The 17,950-nt window shown below is 37.9% G+C and overlaps 1 protein-coding gene across 4 annotated transcripts in view; it reads right to left on the bottom strand.

Moving 5' to 3' along the window:
* PHKB (phosphorylase kinase regulatory subunit beta) overlaps nucleotides 1–17,950 on the bottom strand; it is a gene marked incomplete at both ends in the record, with an annotated part of 230,434 nt that overhangs the window by 16,718 nt on the left and 195,766 nt on the right. For 3 of the 4 annotated variants that reach the window (XM_084257797.1, XM_084257796.1, XM_084257799.1), the window contains 2 exons: nucleotides 12,518–12,720; nucleotides 17,284–17,374. In XM_084257797.1, coding sequence (XP_084113923.1) covers nucleotides 12,518–12,720; nucleotides 17,284–17,374 — 294 coding nt within the window. The remainder of the gene's footprint in view (nucleotides 1–12,517; nucleotides 12,721–17,283; nucleotides 17,375–17,950) is intronic. The other variant, XM_084257798.1, reaches the window with a different exon arrangement.

The following is a 17,950-nucleotide window of genomic DNA, read 5'->3' on the forward strand; positions in this document are numbered from 1 at the left end:
TACCAATTCAGTATCATAGCACACTGCCTACAAACAGCTGTCACACTGGTTTTTTGTTTGTTTGTTTTTTAATACTAGGGACAAACAATAAAAAGAATTTATTTAAGATACGGGCTAAAATATGCTATTATATAAATAATTCTTTACCAGAAAGAACAAGCCATCTGTTACCCATTTCCTTTACTTTGCAGTCATTCCTTAATGGGAGGGGACAGAGAAGTATGTGCCTTTGAAATATAGGTCATGATTAGTAATAGCTTAATTATATTAGTATATTAGAGAATATGCTTTAACCAACAGACTTCAGAAGAATCTATTCCCAAATAGATATTCCACTGCTGCTCATGTAACTATTCTTAAAAAAATTTCTAGGGCCTCCCTGGTGGTGCAAGGGTTAAGTCGCAGTACTATGAAGCTATCCGCAGCGAATGCAGCACAAGTTCGATCCCTGGCCAGGGAGCTAACCAACATGGCACAGCAGACCTCTTATGTCTCACCTGCTGCTCCCCTCAGCAGTGTATTTCAGTCAATCCACCTGTTCTGCTCCCCACTCTGTCCCTGATGAATCCTCTCACCCCCTGCACCTCTGGCCTGTACCCCAGTTCTTGTATGCATAAATAAATAAATCTTATTTAAAAATCTAATCTTTAATATTTAAATGCTGTTCATAAAACATTTTTCATGATAGAGTTTTAATATGATTACTTAGACAAGCATCTATTGAGTGCTATTTGTATGGCTGGTGTGTTCCAATGTAGTATAATTACAAGTCTAGAAATGCCTAAAATATTTAATTATTCTATGGTTGGCAAATCCATTTTTTATTTGAGAAGCCTTTAATAAGTATTCTTAGAGCTTCATCTCATTTCATTTACTGTATTCTGAGGAAATAACTCACATAAACCAGTTACACAAACTAAGGAAAATCCTAGGAGTGATACTGTACCTTAGTGGACCAGAACTCTACACATCATTAGGAAAAGCTAAGGAATTAGTTTTGTGCAGCAAATCCCTATGCTCTTAAATCCTTTGCTGAACACTGAATAATAAGCAGAGACAATTCAGTTCAGCATCTGGAAAGAATGTATCTTCATTCACCCTTGCTGTCAGCCTCCCAAAGTGGGGGGCTGGGTAGTGAGCTCACTGGGAGAAACAGTCTAGATATAACAATGAAGATTTCAAATGGTTCTTGACATACCTCTTTAAAATATAACCCACAGGGTTACTGCAGATACAGAATTGACAAGACTTGCTAGATATAATGAAAAGATTGAAGCCCTTCTTTGAGCCAAGGTTTGTGGAATAGGAATTGTGGCAAAGGCAGGAGCCCCCCATCCCCACACCTTTCTCCATCCAGTAACTCTGGAAAAACAGCGATGGATATTCCAGAACAAAAGAACCCACATCCTATCAGTTTAGTCCCCTATCTCATACCCAAACCCTGTAGGCTTGACCCTTATCTCATACTAGTTTTAAAACTTTATCTATCTTATTTAACCAAGGGGATGATGGGGCCCAGTGGTTGTATTGAACAGAACTGGTCAGAACCCAATCCCATTTGTGAGCCCCTGCCCCATCAAACTAAGCAGGTATCTAGACCAGCAGCCTTAAGACACAAGGCTTCATTTCTAACTCACCTATACTGACTCCTACATTAATTCTTTCCTACAAAGAAGTCAAGAATCTCCAGGGTCCCTCAGCACCTGTGGGGCCTATCACTACTTCATGGGATGACTTAAGTACTTAAATGTCTTTCCAGTTGTAACAGAGGCATAACTCCCTGCCAGCTGCGCCAAGCCAGGGTCAGCAAGGCAAAGTGGCCCCCTCTGTGACTCTTAAAAAATCTCGCTGCCCTTTGCAAAGACAACTCTCAGCTGTTTTTCCTACCTCTCCTGGGTTGGTTTTTTTTTTTTTTTTTTGGTCATTATTGCCATCTTGGAAAGTTAGGAATTTAGTTTACCAGCTAACTGCGAAGTATGTGCTGCAAACAATGAGATAATTAATAGAGGCCTGAGAGATACACAAGGATGGAACGTAATTAAAAACCATACATATTGCTATATTACCATTGATAGTTCTTTATAAATATTTAACAGTTGCTCATTGGTAAGAACAATAAAGATGACAAAGTATCTACAAACAACAAAACAAGTATGTCAGTTTCTTGCACAATAATAGGAAATGTGAAGAATTAATGTTTATAATTTGTATTTCTTTAATCAGTTAAAAGAAAAATTATACTAAAGCTATGCTATTGTCGAAAACTAGAATTTTGTTAGTTTATAGTTAAGTGCTCCATGCACCTTTCTTTAAATTAAAAAAAAAAAGGGCCTCCCCTGGTGGCTCAGGCGGTTGAGCGCAGTGCTATGAAGCTGGCTGCAGCCTCTGCAGTGCTGGGTCCATGCCAGCCGGCTGGTGAGAATTCCACATGGTGAAGCAGACCTCTCCTGCCTCACCCGCTGCTCCCCTCAGCAGAGTATTTCAGTCAGCCTGCCTGTTCAGTTCCCCACTCTGTCTCTGGTGAATCCTCTCACCCTCCCGAGCATCTGGCCTGTACCCTGGTGCTTGTGTGCATGAACAAAAAAAAATCTTTAAAAATAAATAAATAAATAAATAAAATCTATGTTTATTTGATAGGTTAGACAGAATTGTCTCCTATTTGTTATTTTTACTTCATTCGTTATTTAACACTTAAAATTTACATTTGAAGGAGTTTAGTGTAATAATAAAAGGTACATCAAGTTAAAAATATAAAAAATTCTTTCAATCTCAACAAGTCAATAGCATAAAAATTAAAGTGCAGGTGGGAGGTATGGCTCTAGATTTAAAGTGATTTAAGGAATGTAACAACAAATGTTTTGTTTTGTATCTTGATTCTTTATTTAGAAAGTCTTTTTGGGGAAATAGATATACGAATAAGAATTGGATATTTAGAGTTACTGCTAATAAAAAGACAAGCACATACAGCCAATGTGAATTAGAAACAATTGCTTATACCCATTTAAATAATAGGCATAAGGGAGTTTACCTAATTATTCCATTATTATATGTTAAAATTTTTTCATAATGAAAACCAAAAACAATACAGATTCTGAATACCAGTTCTGTCACTTACCAACTGTACCCCACTGGCAAGTTTTTTTTTAAATGGGTATATTGTTATATTTGTCCAGCTCAATTTATGGAATTATTTTGAAGAACAAATAAGACAAAGTATGTTAAAAGGCCTTATGAAATTACAGTGTCACAAAAATGTTAGCAATCTTTTATTTGCTGCCTCAAGTTGACGGGAGGTAATACAAATTTGCATTAAAGTCTTAGAGTTACTTAAGCAAGTGCCATATCCAATCTGCAGGAGATTCATCTTCTAAAATAAGTAAGCTTTTATGTTTAAAATCCTTCCTTTTAAAAGTCCTACAAGTTCTTGAGTTATTAAACCTAAACATAGTCTATCACACTTACCTTTAAAAAATTTTACACCATAAACAAAGATGGAAATCTAAAACTTCCCCCTTAGACTTCTTGCTTCTATTTACACAATTTCAGCAGTTCTCTGAGCAAATTATAGAAAACACTGTATTCAACAGCCACCAAAGAAGGTGACTCTGTCATTTTTTTGAAGAAAAATGAGTATAATTTTTCAGATTATTAAAATACATTTGTTCTTTAAAATATATTGGCCAATCTAATCTTTTTGCTTGGAATTCTTCAAAAGACTATGACAAAAAGACAACCAAAACTTAGACATAAACTACAGTATAGTAATCCAAGATAGAAAGTAAATTACTAAGTAAGTAGCACAGATAAGAAAATTAGATATTTTACCTATTTTATAACTAGTAATAAAAAAAGGGCATTAATTCCTTTGCATGGCAAACTCTGATTTCTTATGTAACCTCATTCCTGCTGACAAAGTCACCAAATCTGATTTGATAATTCCGATGTAAAAGCACTTAATGCAAAAAAGGGAAAGCAGGAAGCAAACAAATGTGGAAGGTCAAAAGAATGAAGGGTATTCTTGGACCAGATTCTTATAAACTCAGCCTGTCTAAATAGCCAGGGACATGCTCTAGTTGCCAATAAGCAGATGAGAAAGTGGCAGATACACATGACTGGCTAGATCAACCTTCATATGTGTCTAGGTTTGACTTGAGGATAACAAATTTCTCATCATCGCTGGAAAAACATGAAGTGGTGGACTAGTATTCCTACAAAGCCCTGGAAATAAGCTTATCCTTCTAAAAACTTGTGGCAAATTTAGTAATCACACAGTTTATGTGTCAGCATTTTTCCTTCCAAAATGCCCCAAAGAGTGAAATATAAAATAAAGCACATGAAAACTGATATCATTGGTATACCAGCATGGTTAACATTTTCTGAAAAAAAATACCATAAAGAGTAGCAGTGATCCAGTGCAAGAAGAAATTTTTTTTTTAAAGATTTATTTATTTATTTATTTATACACGCACTGGGTACAGTCAGAAGTGCAGGAGGGTAAGAGAATTCATCAGAGCCAGAGCGGGGAGCAGAGCAGGCAGAAGGACCGAAGTACACTGCTGAGGGGAGCAGCAGGTGGCAGGAGAGGTCTGTGCCCCATGTGGGACCCTCCTCTGGTGGCCGAGGAGCAGCTGGGGATTGAACCAGCGCCGCAGAGGCTGCGGGCAGCTTCGCAACCCAGCGCTCAACCACTGCGCCACCAGGGAGGCCCAAGAAGAAATTTTTTTAAATAATTATTTTGAGGGTATTTCAAGATGTTAAAGGATTTACCAAATTTTCTGTTAAACTACTGAATGAATGACTCTGTGCAAGCAATTTATTAATCCATATAATAGGAGAAAGGAAAGTTGCAGGAAGGTACTTTTTTTTTTTTTTTTACCTAATACAAAGGTGACAATTTGATAAAGCAAATGAAGTGTCTTACCTGGTAACTGGAGAACAATGTACCCACCCACTCTATCCTTGAACTACTATCAGAATGAGGTAGAAGAACTCTATCATCTCTCTTCCTTATCTTATGAAAAATGTCACAAGCAACTTATCAAATCATGCCAATGAACTCAGAGCGGCAATTATCTCCTTTCCTGTACTCCACAAGTAATGTTATAGTCTGGTACCTAGGATACCAATGGCTTTCTCTAAGCACTGGATGTGTGATCCACAGATGTAGTTGCGGCATTAGAAGACAAGACATACCTGGATCATAATTCCTTACAGGGGATGTCTTGGCAGTATGAAAAGCTAAGATGCAAAAGGCTTGATAACACATCCTCAGGGGTTATCTCCTACGAAAGTCTGACTGACAGAACTAGCACAGAAAGCTGTAGATTGGAGGTCTTTACAGTAATGGGCCTGTCAAGAACTTGATCTATTTCAACATGAAAGCTGGAGCACAAATCAATAATGAGACAGAAAATCAAATCATTATCAGACTGAAATACCATTCTTGTGAGCAGGTTAATTTTGTTCACTGGAGTGCCTGATAGCAGTAAAGTTGAAGAAACTGCACTGGCAGGATTAACCTTGGAAAAGGGAAGAGAAATATGGTGGTATTCGTTTCAAGCAACTGGAGCAGTCAATGATGTAAATAAAAATTAAAAAACCCAAACACTTCATAGAGACACAGGAAGAGAGAAAGAGAGAGAGAGAAGTAAAACAGAGAAGTAAAAGTATGTACAGTGCAAGGGGATTCTGGATAAGATGTATCATGACTAAGACAAAAAAAATTTAAGTTCTATTTCTTATGTCCATTCAGCCTAGTGAATGTTGGCATTTCAGAAGAACATGGTATTAATAGCAGACTGAACTATCAATCTCTTTAATTATAATCAATATTATTATAAGGACTACATAAATGAGTGATTCATTCATCAATTTTAAGCAAATTAAAACTTTCAGGGATGTTCAAAGCAAACTTTGTAAAGGAATATATTGAATATATGTGTCTGTTGCTGGCAATAAACTAATGTGCAAGGAAGCCAATCACTTAAGGAGCAGAGGTCTTGGTAAAGCTTATTAAGGATGAAGTGCAATAAAAGTATATTAAAAAGATACAAAAATACATTTTTTTTTCCTTTTCAGAGGGGCACTATCACAGTCCTACAGATATGATAGCTGCCATTTTCTGAAGCTGTCTGATATCCACGGCCCAAAACTCTTCTATAAATGTAGTGGAAGAGCGCAGGGGCACAGGAGGGTGTTCGGTCTTCACCATGTTTCACAAGGTCCCACCAGGTGATGGAGGACTGAAAACTTGCTAGAGGGCAATGGAGAATCCAAGAGATTTTGAATTACAATTTTGTACAAAATGTATGGAGATCACCCCATTGGGCCCTAAAGGGAAAAAGTCAACCGTGGCTGAAAGGGATAGACACTACTAGGGTGACTGTTGCTTGTGGGAGCAGAAGAAGGTCTTTGCAAACCAAGGACTGGATGGCAAGAGTGAATGTATGTGTTTGTTGAGAGGGGACACATTCTTCCTTCTATAGACTCACGGGATTTGTGGTGTGCCAAAAGAAATCCCCAAAGTACACATGTCCTTTAAAAGCCATAGACAGAGGATCTTAAATTACCAAATGTCACCATAATACTGTTGACGTTTTATCCTTTGTGGTACAGCTTCACATTCCTGACCCAGAATCAGCAGAGTCCAATGAGAAAGTCAGAGCAGACAGCCTCCCTATTTTATAGACAAGGGAGTTAGAAGTGGGGGTGGGGAAGCATGAACTCTTTAGTCATAAACCATAGATTCAAATCTGGTTCTTCGTTTATGACCTTCAAATTGCTTAACTTTGCTGAATTTTCATAGAATCTTAATGTATCTCTTGCAGTGTACAAGGAGTAATTTAGAATAAGCCCCAAATCCTCCCCATTTCCTTGGTCTCCTAGTGAATGAAGGTACAATATCTCATTTCTTTTATTTGCTGACTTGTCTTTATTCAGTCTCCTTGGTATCCCCTGCACTGCACATGCTCAGCTGTACTGATCCTAGATTGGAGTGACAAACTAAAGAGAAAAACATCTGAGCTAACACATAGTAGCTGCTACATGAACATGTGAATACAAAATGGGTCATAAGTCGAAATCATGTAGAAGGTACCATAAATGTCTTAGAAATAAACAGGAAGGCTTGCTTCCCCAAGAAAATAACAATATGCTTAAGTGAAAAGACACATGAAAGCACACAGAACTTAACAAAAATGTAGTTCAGACAGACGTGGGCACAAATTCCAGTTCTTTTATTTACTGTTTTAACTAAAACAGGACAACTAAGCTCTCTGAATCGGTTTGCTTACTTTAAAATGGGAGTCCTAGTGCCTACCTCAAAGTTGTGCATGGACTAATCAGATACTATATGTGAGCATTTTTAGCACATTGCCTACTAATATAATAATATAATGGTGAGAGACTATTCAGCTATAAAATGAAATTTTGCCATCTGTTGCAAAATGGAAGGAACTTAAAGGAATTACGCAGAGAAGTTAGTCAGAAAGAGGAAGAGATACATTGAGTGATTACACCTATTATGTGCACTATTAGGAAACTAAGGAGACAGATGAACAAAACAAAGGCAAAATAAACAAGTGACATTGAAAACTGAAATTTGGTTACCAGAGGTGAAGAGGGTGGAGGTAGAAGCGAGAGTACAGGGGGTATAATGGATAGTGGTGGTCTTTTGTTTTTTCTGTTCGTGCCCAGTATGCAACATGAATATAATGTTTTTGGTTTTTTTTGTGTTTTGTTTTTTTTTTGCAAAAGAAAGAAAAAAGGAAAGAAAAGAAAAAACAAGTGTTTAATAAATATTAGTAGTTATGTTGCTGGAGGAAGAAGAAGAAATGGTTTACTACAGTGGACTTTTGAATACAATAACCTTGTGCTATTCATATTTATATCCCTTTAGATCCTTACTGGAATGCTGCTTAGAGAAATACCCTTATAAAGCAACTGTATCATAGTCTGATTTGATTAACTGCATCATTCCATTAACAAATGCATGGAGAAAAGTAATACATGCTTCTACCCCTCCATGTGCATGACTGGATTTTCATATAAACAAGATTCTGTTTAACTTGGTCATATCCTGAAGCACATGAATTTTATAAAACAAGCTCACTATTAAAATTAAAAGTTCTTTATCTTCTTCTCTAATGAATTTTGCTAAATTCTAATCTTTTGTTTTTCCTAAATTCCATTATAAGCTTCCTGGACCTGCTTATAACTATATATCAAGCAATGTGTCAAACATTTATTGAGCATCCTCTGTGAGCTAGACCCTGAGAAAGGAAGATCTGGTCCCTAGGTAAAGTTCTTAAATAAATTAGTCATTATTGAAAAAACTGGGCTTCTCCCAATTGAAATGTATCAGTGTTTAGAGCCACCCATTAAGTCCCTTAACACATAATAAGTTGAGTAGGGACACTGCTAGTCCTCACATGGGATATAAATACTACAATTAATTTTAGGATGAGTTTCAGGTCAGTGAATAATTAAGATTTCATGGCAAGTGTCTTTATAGGGAAATTTAGTTTTCTGCTGTAGGAGTCACAGGTTACTATCATAACGTTTTCATTTTGGGTGACACAGTTTAACCAAAGTAAGTTACTTCTCATGGAAGGCAGTGCAAATACAAGTAGCAGATACAAAAGACAAGAAGGAAGCTATTTTTAGAATAAACTATCATCCTTTATTCCCTTAAAGAGAAAGAAGCTGCTGGACAAACTTGAATTCAAGAAACAAAATTAGATTAAACTTGTCACAGAAACAAATCAGCCTAAAATCCTGAGTAAGTAGTAAAGGAAAAACTACTAGAGACTGAAAAAAAAAAAAAAACAGTACTGTAAAATCTTGGAAAACTGTTAACTTTTACTGGAAGGCTTTGCTTGAACCTCTGTAAGAATAACTATCATTTAACAAGGCTCTCCTGAACAGAACATTTAATTAAAAAATGTGTTTCAGAAGAGTTATAACCTACACCTCTCAGTCTGCCTCAGAGAAATGTTGAGTCTGTGACAATAGAGTACTTTTCATGCCCTCTATGGATATGGAGAAGCATATTTCTTTTCATTTAGAGACAACTCACTTGAAAGACCCACTTTTGTATTCTCATATGTGGTCAAAAGTTTGGAGGTGAAAATATTACAGCAAACAGTACTGAACAAATCTTGGTATGATTTGAAGTTCTTATAATTGATGTGCAATACCTCTAAATCTTTGAAAGGAAAAATTCTAAGGGATAAAAATGAAAGTCAAGTTCTATGCAAAGTGAATTCACTTCTTGATCAAAAGAAAGAGGAGATAAAGAATGGGACAGTCACCTGAAATATACTGTAATTGAAATTAGTCAAAAACTTTAAAAAACAGTAACCTCAACTAAAAATTTTAAATGACTCTGAAAAACAATGTAATTTACAAAGTTGAATCTTCTAGAGAAAAGAACTGATAACAATTTGATATATACCTTTAGGTATTTATATATATATATATATATATGCTACACATGTATGTACTATATCATTTTTCTTTTACAAAAAAAGTAGAGCAATATAGATGCAATTAATTTTTTCATGGACATTTATAAATGCCAGTAATTAGTCTTTATCTTGTTATTTGTAATGGCTGCACAATATTTTGCTGTATGACTCTAACAATTTAAACAATTTCTTACTGATATCTGGGCTTTTCCCAAAGTTTCATTATTTTAAAGAATGCTGCAGTAGACACTGCTATAAAATGCCTAAATTCCTAGAATTATTGGATCAAGAAGCATAGAGATACTGCCAAATAAGTGGCTTGTTTTCTGAATGTAATTTCCTAAGAAAAATACTGGTAATCATTTTTCACAAAGTACTTTTTAAACGTGTGCAAAACTAAAACTGAGGAACGAAATGGTAGTCAATCCAACAATAAACAAAAAAGAAAAAAAAAACAAAGAAAACATGGTAAAGAAAAAATATAAAATGGCAGAAGTCAAAACATAAAAGAAATGGCACAAATATGAAATATACAATTCCATTAAAAGATAATCTCAGGGCCTCCCCGGTGGCGCAGCGGTTGAGTGCTGGGTTGGGAAGCTGCCCACAGCCTCTGCAGCGCTGGTTCGATCTCCGGTGGCCGGGTGAGGGTCCCACATGGCGCGCAGATCTCTCCTGCCACCCGCTGCTCCCCTCAGCAGTGTGCTTCATCACTCTGCCTGTTCTACTCTCCGCTCTGTCTCTGGTGAATTCTCTCACCCTCCCGCGCCTCTGACTGTACCCAGTGCTTGTATAAATAAATGAATAAATCCTTAAAAAAAAAAAACCAACTAACAAAAACTCTTAAAAAAAAAAAGATAATCTCAGATTGGATTAAAAATAAATACATAATAAATGTTGAATATAAACATATGTAAACAAAATGAAATGGAATATAAAGGAATGTCTGAGAGTATACTAAGACAGAAAAAGAAAGCAGCCATGGCAGTAATATTAGTGATTTTTAAAAAAGATTTATTTATTTATTTATACAAGCCCTGGGTACAGTCAGAAGCACGGGGGGTGAGAGAATTCACCAGAGCAGAGCGGGGAACAGAACAGGCAGACTGACAAAATACACTGCTGAGGGGAGCAGCGGGCATGGCAGGAGAGGTCTGCGCACCATGTGGGACCCTCGCCAGCGGCCAGGGATCAAACCGGTGCTGCAGAGGCTGTGGACAGCTTTCAGCCCAGCGCTCAACTGCTGGGCCACCAGGGGAGGTCCAATATTAGTGATTATTAATTAGTAAGAATTAGTAAGCACTTCAGTAAAAAAGTAATTAAGTGCTATTTTTTATGCACTAGTAATGGCATCACAGTTATGTTTTTTAAAAGGTATAAAAATGAAGGTCAAGTATCTCTTAGAGATACATATTGAAGTATTTACAGCTTAAATAATATGAGGGGTTTGCTTTCAATCTAGAGGGTGTATGGGTGGGGTGAGTAGGAGTTAGAGGTATGAGTGAAATAAGATTTTACTCAAAGGTCTTATGATGATATTGTTGAAGCTGGGTGACAGTATAGGCACATAGGACTTCATTATACTATTCTCTATACTTTTGTAGATGTTTGAAATTAAAAGAAAATTTTTAAAGAATTCAAGTTGAAAAGCAATAGTGACCAAAAACTATAAAGTCACATGGACAAAAGCAACATGTTTATATAGCAAAACTGATATAAAATAAAGCACAAGAAAAAACCGACAAGTCCATACTTAAAGAGAAAGTTTTAAGATTTGTTAGTAAGGATTAAACAGAACAGAAATAGTCAATACTGGTGATTCAGTTAGCAAGTTATACATATATTCGCACTTACACACATCACATCCACATCTGTACCCAACAGAGACTATACATTCTTTTCAAATACTTGAGAAACACCCCCAAAATTGGTCACAAATTAGGTTACTCTATATACTCAGGTATTGACTTTTCTATAATTAGAACATATTCAAGTAATACTTGTACTATCAAAAAATATTTGGAAAAAAAGAAACATTTATACTGTATTTGGTTGTGGTAGGCTTTTAAAGCATATTATCACATTAATTTTCACAATGAGCAATGAGGTTGGTATGCAGTGAGGCAAGAGAGCTTCAGTCGTTTGTCCCAGGTCAATGAGATGAACAGTCGGCATCAGGTCATGTACTCACCTCTGGAACACACTGCCCCATGGAATTCTCACTGAAGGAGAGTCACTATCACCATAGCCATACTTTCAATTTCTTCTCCCAACAGAACACTTAGGACTTTAATGATTAAAAATTAGATTTTGGTGGAACACAGATGTGGCAGAATGGTCATAAAAAGCAACAAAATTTTGTCTGAGTGTGTCCTGACACTTAGTTTTACTGAAAATCATTCCCGTCTTAAGGCTTTTCCATTTTATTTTTTAAATTAATTTTTATTTATTTATACAAGCACTGGGTACAGTCAGAAGCATGGGAGGGTGAGAGAATTCACCAGAGCCAGAGCAGGGAATAGAACAGGCAGAGTGACGAAATACACTGCTGAGGGGAGCAGTGGGCACGGCAGGAGAGGTCTGCGTGGCATGTGGGACCCTCGCCAGCGGCCAGGGATTGAACTGGCGCTGCAGAGGCTGCGGACAACCTTGCAGCCCAGCACTCAACCGCTGCGCCACCAGGGGAGGCCCAACTTTTCCATTTTATATACGGAATTTTTTTTAAAGCATTGTGCTTAGTTACTCTGTGTGTGCGTGTGTGTGTTTTAAACATGATCCAGCTGTTTTAAATCCTGAGAGCATGATTGATTTTACCAGAAAACAGGTTTACTTCCCTATGTCTAATGTGGGGGTTAAATAAACAATAAAATTCGCCCAACCACTGATAAGTGATTTCTTCATGCCAACAGATGTTCCCTCTATGACTTAGAGGAAGACACACTTTCCTAAATGCCTACCAGACCTGGGGTAGCACTTCATTCAGAAGGACCAACTCTGATAGGAGCAACATGAACAATTCTCTTTATGCAAATGCAAGGTACTCTACTTACCCAATTCGTATTTTCAGCATGCCAATGAATAGCTCGGGGTTATTGGAGATGATCCAGCCAATATGGATGACCAGCTCTTGCTGAATGACTGCCTCCCTCTCATCATGGGTGTTACACTTATAGTAGATGATGTTCTTGATCACTCTTGGAGACAAAGGATTAGAGATAACCTCTTCTTCATGCCCAAAGGCACCCAGAGTTACCTAAAAGTGGCAGAATTTTATTGTAAAAATTTTCTAGCTATTAAAAGATAAAAGAAAAAATTCAAGGCTCAGGATGACTGGCAGGCTGAAATTACTCTATGTGAGCTAGGGAATTAGGTAGAATAACTGTTCTTGCTATTTATTAAAATGGCTTTCAAAATATAACTCCCACTGGAGTTCATGATGGTTTACTCTGGTCTAAAATATAGGGGCAGGTTGAAGGTCCCAGCTAGGGGAGTGGAGGTGAGTGGATAAAAGCAGGGCAGGAATATAAATAACTATTAAAATTAAATTATTCTGACTTTAGTACTAGAAACTCCCCAGAGAAATCATAATACATTGAATAGCTTTACTTTACTGCACAGTCTACACAATATAGTGTTTGAGAGATATTTTTCCACTTCTTTAATAATTTCTCATGTGGAACTTTCTGCTCTTTAATAACACTGTAACCTTTTCAAAGGCAGGTGCATGGTCAGATAGTTGCAGTGCAGCGCCCAATCTTCCTGGCACAGTGCTAGACAATTTATAGTGAGTGCTCAAATTCCTGGAAGAGGATAGAGTATGCTGCCCACAAGCTGGGGGAGGAGCAAGCACAGAGGAAAATGGCAATGAAAATTCGAAGCAGAAAGTGTTGCTGAAGTTGGCAAGAGGGTACCCAGGTCTCTCTCCTTCCTCTTTCCTTGGTATATGCCTTCCAGAAGAGTCTGTGGCCCCTCCTTTCTTCCTACTACCTCCCTCCAACTCTCTTCCATGTACAACATGCAATTATAAGAGTCAAGAAAAAGAAGAGCCAGTCAAAAGGCCCTTGTCTTTTCAGAGATGAGGGGAAAGAGCAGAACATGGGATCTTCTGCCCGCACTTTGTGATGGAGTGAAAAACTGAGAACTGCTGGTTTATTTTTTCCACAAGTGGTACCAACCAGATAGTCCAAGTGCATTTTCTTTTTTCAAAAGATTAGAAGTAAAGAAGATGACAATCAGAAGGCACATCATGCTTTCAGCTTGACTGATCCACTGTTTCATTCCAGAGACCTTAAGGTTATCTGGAGGAGCTTTGTAGGAACAATATTACTTCAGTTCTTGGGGTGGTATTTCATAAAGGAGTGAATGCAAACTTCAAATGCACCAATTTTCTTCCCCCCACTCCCGGTCTGTGTTTTTTTCTTTTTTAATTTCTTTTTTATTTTTTATGTATTTCTTATATCATTTTTCATTTTTGCACAATGTATGCATTTTCATCTCGGTTATAATCCCCATAAAATTGTACCCCCCTTATTTTGACCCTAATCCCTACTCTCCCCCCCACCCCCCCGTAGTGTGTCTCTGGTTTATAGTTGCTTGTTGATTTTGATTTTTTCTTTATTATAGTTATTCTTTATCCTGGTCTCTTATTTAGGTTTTCTAAATTCCTGCTATGAGTGAGACCATCTGGTATTTTTCTTTTTCTTTCTGGCTTATTTCGCTGAGCATGATCCCTTCCAGCTCCATCCCCCATGTTGCTGCAAACTGCATGAGTTTATCTTTTTTGATTGCTGAGTAATATTCCATTGTGTATATATACCACATCTTCTTGATCCAGTCATCTATTTTTGGGCATTTGGGTTGTTTCCAAAGCTTAGCTATAGTAAATAGTTTCGCTATAAACATAGGAGTGCAGGTGCCCTTTTGAATTAATGTTTGTGTGTCATTTGGGTAAATACCTAGCAGTGGAATTGCTGGATCATATGGAAGTTCTATCTTTAGTAGGTTGAGGAATCTCTCTCCACACAGCTTTCCATAGTGGTTGGAGCAGTTTGCACTCCCACCAACAGTGCAGGAGAGTTCCTTTTTCTCCACCTCCTCGCCATCATTTGTTGTTGCTAGTTTTTTTAATATGTGCCATTCTCACTGGTGTAAGATGGTATCTCATTATAGTTTTGATTAGCATTTCCCTGATTACAAGTGAAGTTGAACATTTTTTCATATGCTTGTTGGCTATTTGAATTTCTTCTTTGGAGAAGTTTCTTTTTAGTTCTTCTGCCCATTTTTTGACTGGATTATTTTCTTTGTTTTTGTTGAGTCTCATCAGCTCTTTGCAGATTTTTGTGATCAGTCCTTTATCATTAGTGCTGGGTGCAAAAATTTTCTCCCAGTCAGTGGGGTTTCCCCTCATTTTGGTTATTGTCTCTTTTGCTGTGCAGAAGCTCTTTAATTTGATGTAGTCCCAGCTGTTCATCTTTGCCTTCACTATCACTGCTTTGTGTGATGTGTCTGTAAAGATGTCTTTGAGGTGCATGTCATGGAGTGTTTTGCCTATATTTCCTTCCATATATTTTATGGTTTCAGGTCTTAAGTCTAGTTCTTTTTTTTTTTAAAGATTTATTTTATTTATTTTATACAAGAATCGGGGTACAGGCCAGATGCACGGGATGGTGAGAGGACCCACCAGCTAGAGCGTGGAACAGAACAGGCAGACTTATGAAATACACTGCTGAGGGGAGCAGCGGGAGTGACAGGAGAGGTCTGCAGTGCCATGTGGGACCCTCGCCGGCCGGCTGGGATTGAACCTGCACTGCAGAGGCTGCAGACAGCTTCACAGTGTGGCGCTCAACCACCTATGCCACCAGGGGAGGCCCTTATGTCTAATTCTTTAATCCATTTTGAGTGGGGTTTTGTGAATGGTGTGAGTAGTCAAGTTCATTCTTCTGCATGTAGCAACCCAATTTTCCCAGCACCATTTGTTGAACAAACTTTCTTTGCTCCAGTGCATATTCTTTGCTCCTTTGTCAAAGATTAGTTGACCATAAATCTGTGGGTTTATATCTGGGTTTTCTATTCTGCCCCATTGGTCCATGTGTCTGTTCTTGTTCCAATACCATGCAGTTTTGATTATTATAGCTTTGCAATATAGTTTGAAATCTGGGAGAGTGATGCCTCCATTCCCTTCTTTTTTTTTTTCCGCAGGGTTTCAAATCCACCAATTTTCAATTCTTTTTCATAAAGGGGCAGATGCTGTTAATGCATGGACTTCACGCTCCTGAAGTGCAGCTGTCCATCTGCCAGGCCTAGCCCAGTTCTGTAAATGTGGACCCAAGTGAATGGTCCGGTCAGTCTCAGGTTAGGCTCTAGATTCCCCAGATGTGGAGAGCAGAGAGTCAGCATCTCAGAATGGACACGACCAACTCTAACCTATGCCCTTGCCTAGTTCAAGTCACCTCAAAGATCTCTAAAACCTTCTCATAGGCTCATATCAGTAAAATTAGTGATATTTTTAGATACCCCTGCAGGAGTCTAAAATCCAAGGAAGAAAAGCTTCCCAAAGAACTTTTACTTTCATAGTGGTTGAGTCCAGGCTAGACTGTGGTAGTGAGGAAAGGCACTGGATAAATTATGTCCTGTGGTCTATTTAAGCAGATGAATGTAGTTAAAATTATTTTTAATAATTTAAAGAAAGCAGAGAAAATAACATATGTAAAAAGTGAGTTAATTTTTCTCAGGAGTTTTTTATTAGTGCAATCATTTTCATCATTGTTATTAAAGATTATAGGATAAAATAAATAATTTTCCTAACATCTTAAAGGTTAGATATCAGGATGAAATAATTTTAGTTTTAATAAATTAAGAGTCCTAAGATATGAGTACTGGGTAGATTCCACTGAAGAGGGTTAAAGTATTTCATATTATTCAATATTATAAGAGGTAAACTGTCAGGAAAACACATTAAAGCACACATTTTCCCAAACAAAAAGAAAGCAAATAGGTTTCATTCCAACCAAATGGCGTTTCAGGCAGGTAATTAGAGCTTATGGAAAACAAAACAAAAAACCAAGCAGCCACATCTCAGCATACATACATGTACAAGCTCAATTCAACCCATGTTCACCAAGTGCCTATCTAAGTCAGGTCCATCTTGGACCCCTAGTGGCAGGTGCTGGACAAGACCTGGGTCCTGGCCTCCAGAGATTCTCAGCCTGTCCTGGCATGAGAGGCACTTTCAAATGAACTGGCACCCAGGGCAGACTGTGACTATAAGAAAAGTCACAGCCTGTTGTGAGAACCCAGAGGTGAGAGGGGCCACTGCTACTGGAGAAGGCCATTGGGGAGGAGGTAACAAGAAGGGGCGCTGGGGGAGGGGAGGAGCCAGCAAGAGAGGTGTCCCAGAGGGTCAAGGACCTGCAGAAGCAAAGCATTTCTAAGGGGGAGAAGAATGTCATGTGAAGCAAAAGGTAAATGTACTCTTTGCTATTCAATTGTCTTTGCTCTCCTTGTCCTGAATCTGCCTGGAATGCTCCTGTAGTTATTATTCAGCTTTCTGCATCAGCTTCTTCATTGACCTCAAGTTAACACAGAAGTTGAAAAATTTAAGAAGTGGCAGGAAGAAGGAAGGCCTATTTAGGAACTGTGCATCTTTAAGACTAGATTTTGCTTGGGGAAGAAGCCTTTTGTACAAATGGCCTAAGCTGTTATGAATATGCTTGTGAGAGGCCTGTGAAACTAAGGCTTACCAGGTCTGAAAAAGAGGGTCCTACCCAGAAACTTTTGTGACTGTGACCAAGTAAGAGTCTGAAAATAAGATACTTACCTGTTTGCCCTGCACTAATACATTAGTAATAGATGGGGCCAGGCTGTCCACTACTTTACTTAAAAGACTTGCTGCGCGGCGTACAACCGACCTGGGGGCAAAGAAGAGAGCAGGCCAGACATTGACAGATCTAAAAGATGATCAATGAATGGGGTTTCTGGTTAAGGGGTCTTAAAAATATGCACAATTAGATCCTGGCACAATAATTTGGAAGGAACATTGAGTGCAAGAAAGTAGACCTAGCAGTTGAAATTTCCTAGAATGCAGAGCCATCCAAAATTGGGGAGGGATCCCTCATCTTCACCTCTGCTACCAGCATGACCCCAAAAGCAATATTGGTGCCACTGTCAATTTGAAAAGAAAGAAAAAGGAGCCTAACTATTTATTTGATGGGGACTAAGGTAAGGATCAAGTGGGTAGTTTGATTTTGCATTGATATAATTTATGATTCAGTGTAGCACTGGTACATGCCACCTATTTCTACAGCCACATGAAGTCATATTTCTTTTGGTATTAGATAATTAAAAGCCTGGATTAGGGAAATCGCTTAGCATTCAATTTTAGGAAGTGCTAGAGTGAAATATCAGCATTTTTTTCCTTGATAAAGTCAGAATGTTGAGGGACGGAATTCACACTGCTATCCTTTTACATTTCTGAAAGTCTCAGA

Source organism: Talpa europaea, assembly GCF_964194135.1.
Source record: "Talpa europaea genome assembly, chromosome: 16".
Taxonomy (NCBI): Eukaryota; Metazoa; Chordata; class Mammalia; order Eulipotyphla; family Talpidae; genus Talpa; species Talpa europaea.